The 7171-nt window shown below is 29.2% G+C and overlaps 1 protein-coding gene across 2 annotated transcripts; it reads left to right on the top strand.

Annotated features, from left to right (window-relative positions):
• The first annotated feature begins 4971 nt into the window (after positions 1–4971).
• Positions 4972–7171, top strand: LOC122308975 (protein CDI-like). Of its 2 annotated transcripts, XM_043122271.1 has the most exons (3): positions 4972–5181; positions 5613–6401; positions 6905–7171. In XM_043122271.1, the coding sequence occupies exon 2, from the start codon at positions 5618–5620 to the stop codon at positions 6386–6388; it is 771 nt and encodes a 256-aa protein (XP_042978205.1). In that variant the 5' UTR covers positions 4972–5181; positions 5613–5617; the 3' UTR covers positions 6389–6401; positions 6905–7171. The 2 variants fall into 2 exon arrangements, with proteins under 2 accessions (XP_042978205.1, XP_042978206.1); XM_043122272.1 differs by lacking the exon at positions 6905–7171 and having other exon boundaries at positions 5589–6715.

The raw sequence follows: 7171 nt of genomic DNA, 5'->3' as shown, positions 1-7171 counted from the left end.
TACCTTCCTAGTGGAGAAGCCATTTCCACTTATGTCGGGCCAATGCATGTTTATCTGATGCTTATTAATACGCTAAGCTAAGCGATACTTTGATTTATTTGTTTTCTTTTTTTTTTGGTTAGTCGAAGCTTTTGAGGCGAGACTGTTGTAATAAGCAATATCATTCGTCAGACTAATGATGCTTGATAGTTCTTGGGTGGATTATCGATGGAACAGTATTTGGTAATACACACGCAGACACGCGCCACACACATAGGGCGCGCGCGCGACCGCACCACATGCACATGTATATTCACGAACAACCACGCCCATACACAAGCCAAAACGGTCACAATTTTCATTCATCTATGTATGGAAAGACAGGTCCTAAAGGGTGGGTTTTTATTTTTCACCTGTGGATTATCACTCGTTTTTCGTTTTTACATCTGAATTATAAAGAATTTCAATTTGTATCATAGATTATAAAGGGATCTTATTTTATACCTACTCAGATATGACCATTAAGATCGTGCCACATGGTTTTTCGTTCATCTTGGGGTATACATTTTTTTTTTTTTTTGGGAGGGATCCTGGGGTATAAAGTGAAGCTTGTTGTAGTTTAAGGTACAAATTGAAACAAAAAATATATGGTAGTTTGCGAATGGAAATGGTCAATTTTCTTTTTCTATCTAAGATATTTTGGTCTTCATGAATATTTTCTGAAAATGTTTAGTATTTTTTTTCTTTTTTGAAAGAGTTCCTAATATCCTTCAATTTGGAAGATGTTATATATACGTCACCTTTAATGCAAAGTTTTTCCTTCATAAAAGAATACTTGAAATCCAATTATGAGGTAACAGATCTCCGATAAGGTAAAGTTGAAATGGTTGGTTAAACAAAGCTCCTCTAATAGCATTGTCAATTTGTTAATGGATTATGCATACGTAAATGATACTTTTGATGAATGTAAGATGAATTTAGATTTTAGCTATTTTATCTACATAAGTCTTCACATTGAAAGAATTATTTTTTAATTATATAACAATAATATAATATAAGATAAATTTGACTTTAACTATTCACATCAAATCTCTACATTGTATTATCTATTTATTTATTATATAATAATGAGTAATTAATAATTTAAAAAATATTTAATTTTTTTAATTATTAATTTATTTTATTTTATTATATTTTACTATTCTACCTATCATATGTTAATTAGTAATCATATTCTAATTAAATTATATAAATATTTGTAGATGTAGATAGAGAAAAGAGAGAGTGTGTTATAAAAATATAATAAAATAAATATTTGATATATGTACAGTATCTATCAAATTTATTTTTGGTTTTGGATTTACTGTAACTAAGTTACAATAGCAAAGTTTTGGATTATAGTTACAATAGAAAAGTTTTGGATAATCCAATGTGACGGTTTTTATACGGCCTATTAGGCATTTGAAGATGTTTTTTTGATGTTTGGCTATTCCATTAACAATACTCTACTTAAATGTAATAATCACAAAGCATATATTTTGTAATCGTTTTACTTCTAAAAGAAGATATATATTATATATATAATCTTTCGTAGATAATAGTATCTTGAGTGATTAATGCATACTGTTTTCAGCGTAAGAAATAGGAATAACAACATTGTCTAGCTGGGGTGGGGACAGGCGAAATTGAATGTCGACCCTGGCAAGCATACATGTGCATATGGAGGAAGATCTCGAAAACCACGTGGATTTTTTTAAATTGAGTAATGTTATATATAGTCGTAGAATTGTAAACGTCACGTAATCGTTTTGAAAAAAAGTAAAGTCTACGATTAAAAAGTTAGTTTTTTTTTTTTTATGTAGATCTCATATTAATTCATTTTTTTCAAAATGATTGCACACCGCTTACACAATCACGATTACAAATATTATTTCTCTTTTAAATTTTGGGCAGATAGTGTGTCTTATAACATAGATTTAAAATTCAAGTTTTATGCATTTTACAAATCGATGAAATTTATTATGTAATCTAATATTGATACCACGAAATAATAGTTTAGTCTAACTGAATTTAGCTTTATATGTGTGTGGTGAGCGTATATTTTTAAACCTTTTTTTTATTTTCTCCAGTTTTAATATTCCGAGACACCCGACCCACTCCGTACTTCTTAGCTTATGTTAACGGTTCATAATATTTGCAAACATAAAAGTCGAGACAGGTTCGGCAAATGAAACCCGAAAGGTCTTATCACCTTTATTAAAAAAAAAAAAAAAGAATCCAACAGGCCCCTGTCACCTAGACATGTTTTCAAACCGTACCAATCGTAATTTCCGTTACAATTCATGTCTGTTTCTCCCAGTAGTGAAATCCGGGAATCCAGGATTCGAAATATTTCGATCCAAAAACCAGACGAATGGTAAGTATATAATAATCAGTTTTTTTTAATCAATATAATAATCAGTTAATCTCGTTTAGAAAAATAAATGCTTTAATTGTAATAAAAAAAGTACTTTAATTACAATTTTTTTTTATAAAAATAAATTCATAAATTAATATGTTTTAATGTTGTATTTTAAATTTAAATTTTTTTAATTATAAAATATATGAAGTCATGTTTATTAAAGAATTTATTTTTATAAAATTTATTTAGATAATGATAGCAAATTCATATAAGTTCTTAAAAAGAATAATATTATTATGTTCTCTTATTTTGATTGTTTATATATTTAATTTTTTTAAAAATTTCATTTTTATTTATTAATTAAGTAAATACCTATTAATATATTAATTTTTTAAAAAAAAGTACAATTTACATCATCACAAATTGAGTGGATAAGCATTTATATATATATATATATATAAAAAAAAAAAATCTTACCAAACTTATCGACCCGCAAAGGGATGGCTGAATGAGATTTTTTTTTTTTTAGTGGGCCCTGGGGCTCCGTGCGCTGTTTGTACTTGGCCGTATGGGACAGACTTTTCAGAGCATCACGAGCCAACACATGTTGATGTTGATGATGTAGACTCGCCAACACCCCGGCAACTTATCGTAATTAAGAGTCCGTTTCAATACGCAGTTATGAGATTATATATTTTAAATAGTAAATAAATTTTTAAGTTAAAATAAAATAAAATAATTTGTAAAAATATATTTAAATAATAAAATAAAACGAGATAATTTTTAATTTTTAAAATTTAAAAAAATATAAATCTCATTATTTAATAAAGGTAATAAAATTATCTACTGTTTATATATTATTCACTTATTATTAATATCAGATTGTACTGTTTATATATATTGTTTATGTATTGTTTATACAGTATTTATGTTAAATTTTTACTATCTTTTTAAGTAGATATTTTTAAAATTTTAAAATAAAATATAATATATTTAAATAAAAAAATTTATGAGATAACCATCTCATCTGTGTTGGCCTCGAAACCCGGCCTCGTTTGGCTAGAATGAAAATGCTGCAATAATTAGATAATTTTTATTTAAAAAAGAAAAAAAGAAAAAAATCTAGAATGGACTTATACTATAAAGACAGAGAGAGGTAATAAAAATTTGACGGGTGACAGGTGCACATGGAATGTCCTTTCTTTTCATAACAGAATATTCCCGAATACTTTGTGATAAAATTTTTGTCATGGCATTTTATATTTTTTTTATTACTATTTTATAATTTAATTTTTTTTTCTTTTTATTTATTATGAGAAATGATATTTACGATCGTAGTTGTGTAATCGGCATGCAATATCTTAAAAAAAAAATAAATTAATATAAGACCCACGTGAAAAAAAATTAACTTTTTAATCGTAGATCCCACTCTTTTTCAAAATGATTGCGCAGCGTTTGTAATTCTACGATTGTATATAACATTATTATTTTATTATTTGAATTTTGAACTAAAAATCTCCATTATTCTTGTAAAATTAGAATAATGAACGATATTTTAGAATATTTTAAAACAATATTCTAAAATAGACTTATACTAGAGAGTGAGCATGACCTTCTTGTATAAATTAAAAAAAAAAAATGAACGATTCACACAGGAATATAATGTTTATTATTTGAGAGGTTATTTGTCGGCAGCTAAATGCAATGATCCCAACACATTTCATAATAAATATTATAAAATAAAGATATTTTATTAAAATGATGTTATTTATATCTCTCATTTTAAAATAGTATTGTGTAGACAAATATTTAAAATTTAACTAAAATCACATATTTTAATTTTTATTTATTTCATTTAAGAGAAATTTTTAAATTGAATAATCTATTTATTAGTCAAAATAATAATAAAATATTATTAATTTAATAATAATATTAATATATTTTTCTTAAATCTTTTTTTTCATATCTAATAATATTTTAGAGGAGAGAGAAATAACTTATAAAATATTTCATAGATTGGGAATAGTAACCCTCCAAATATTAGCTCATAAGAAAAAAAAATGCATTTTCCTCTTTCAATATAGACAATTTAACAGAATTGTTAGCTAAATCTTGATTTACATTTATATTTATGTTTGTCTACAACAATGCTAGTACTCTAAAGTGACGTGTATATGATTTTTGAAATATAATAGAATAATGTTAGATATAATTGTAGAGTGTATAAATATTTTAATTTAAAAAAAATAAAATTTATTATTAAAAATTAGTTATTTTTATAAATAATTCTTTTTTCTCAAAGTGATTTTAGAAGATTTACTTACTAAATATTATAAGTTGGATTGACTATATACAGTTATTTTTATGTATTATTTACGTATTTTATTAATATAATTAATTAAATTAAATTTTTTTAATATATAATTAATTATATCATTAAAATATATAAAAAAAATACATAAAAATGACCGTACAAATTTTTGCTATCAGTTACAGTTGCAGAGTAACCGTGTCTCTTGAAGTCAACACTGGAGCTTCCAATATCGTCGGTGCTCCTTCTATTCCTCCCTCTATATATACGGCTCGTATCCTCTTCGCGTCACTCATTCCTCGCTTTTATTATCTCCCAACCCCCGCCCCGCCAAACTCCCTCTCTCTCTCTCTCTCTGCAATTTAAGACAAACGGATTAGGGGGTAGGATTTTCTCGGACCAAGTTTTCCGAGAAAGTCCAAGAAAGTCGGAAAAGGAAACACACGCAGGATTTCTTTTTATCTTTAAGATCTGCATTCCCAATCTTTTGGTACTCTCTCTCTCTCTCTCTCTCTAAAAAAAATGTGCTTATATTTGTGTATCAATCTTTTTGAGGTCTTCCTTATTTTCCTACATTCTCTGCTACCAAACGTTTGTTCAAGTACTCGTCTGGTTTTCTATATCGTTGGCTTCGCTGAATAATTCCCTGACTTGATGTCCACTTATTAAGTATTTTACACCGATTCGATTATTGAGTTTTATACAATCTCCATCAATTTCTAAGCCCAATCAAGCAACAAAAGCGTAGGGTCCACATTTTCGTTTCATTTCTTTTCTTCTATTCTCGGAAACCAAACAAAGGATTATGTTTCTTTGATTTTTTTGCTCTAATTTTTCAATATGTTTCTTGCGTCGTTGTTTTACTGAGCCTTTGAATTCTTTTGTTATTCTGAACAGTAAGGTAACATTTGTCATTTTCAGCTAAGATGAGTTCGAGTAATGGGAAGGTTCACTCAGAGACTTGCAATGGAGGAAATGCGAATAAACCCTTCAAGATCTTCGTGGGTTATGATTCACGCGAGGATATTGCTTACCAGGTCTGCCGCAACTCGATCTTGAAGCGGTCCTCTATTCCCATTGAGATCATACCGATAATACAATCAGATCTGAGAAAAAGTGGTTTATATTGGCGCGAAAGAGGCCAAGTCGAGAGCACTGAGTTCTCGTTTACTCGGTTCTTGACACCATACTTAGCCAATTATGAGGGTTGGGCAGTGTTTGTGGACTGTGATTTTCTGTACTTGGCAGACGTTAAGGAATTGAGGGACTTGGCCGATGACAGATATGCAGTTATGTGTGTTCACCATGACTATACCCCAAAAGAATCCACGAAAATGGATGGTGCGGTGCAAACAGTATATCCTAGGAAGAATTGGTCTTCCATGGTGCTTTACAATTGTGGACATCCCAAGAACCGGGTTTTGACCCCTGAGGTTGTGAATACACAAACGGGTGCTTTTCTTCATCGGTTTCAGTGGCTGGAGGATGATGATATTGGTTCCATACCATGTGTTTGGAATTTTCTTGAGGGCCATAACAAGGCCCTTGAGAATGATTCCATGACTTTTCCCAAGGCGATACATTATACACGGGGAGGGCCATGGTTTGAGGCTTGGAAGAATTGTGAGTTTGCAGACCTGTGGGTAAAAGAAATGGAGGAATACATGAATGAAGCAAAGAAGAATATTGATGAGTAGAATGAACTAGCAGGTTGTGTTATTCATTTATATTATAGAATTGTTAGTAAAGTAGATGTCTTCACGCTGTATTCTTTATGTTGTATTTGTTATGTAAGTTCTATTGCTAATGATGATTTCATTGAGAGTAGAAGCATGGACATTACAGGCTTATATGTAATGCTTCTGTGGTAGTTCTTTGTACTAGTTATTACATGGGTAGTGCAGGGAAGTATATGCCTTGTATATGTTTGATTGTTTATTTGTTAAACTACCACATTCAGGTGTAACTTTTTAGTTACTTATGTATTAGAATTTATTCTTTCTATCAAAGTATTTTACTTTTCATTCTCTCTAGAATAATTTTGATTTGGGTTTGATCTATGGATTGGATGAATAATAAAACTAATGTAGTTTGATGTTGTAGCTTGCAGGGATGCTTTGATCTGTTCATTTTGCGCTGCTAGCTGTTTTTAAAAGCATTGTATGAAGAAAAATGTTATTCATCATCTTTTTAACTATTATCCTGACTTACAGGGCCCCTGGCAACCAATATGAATGAAGACTTTGGCTGAAATGAAAGTTGGACAGAGTAGTTCTTTCATGAAACAGAACAATCAACTAAATTATCTCCATAAGCAAATATTGAACTTTAGTGGATGGTCGGTCTGTCTCGGATTTTGAAAATTTAGTGACTTGTGTGTAGAATCTCATTTGTGTTTATTCACCTTTAAGACATGCCTGGTGGTATCATCAGCTTCTCGCATCAATTTATACATTTATCCTGAGTTTTACCTGGAATTT

This window comes from Carya illinoinensis, chromosome 5 (assembly GCF_018687715.1).
Source record: "Carya illinoinensis cultivar Pawnee chromosome 5, C.illinoinensisPawnee_v1, whole genome shotgun sequence".
Taxonomy (NCBI): Eukaryota; Viridiplantae; Streptophyta; class Magnoliopsida; order Fagales; family Juglandaceae; genus Carya; species Carya illinoinensis.
This window is presented reverse-complemented; position numbering and strand designations above follow the sequence as displayed.

What these genes read in the sequence shown, in the direction of transcription:
- LOC122308975 (XM_043122271.1), top strand. Translation starts at nt 5,618, where the DNA reads ATGAGTTCGAGTAATGGGAAGGTTCACTCAGAGACTTGCAATGGAGGA.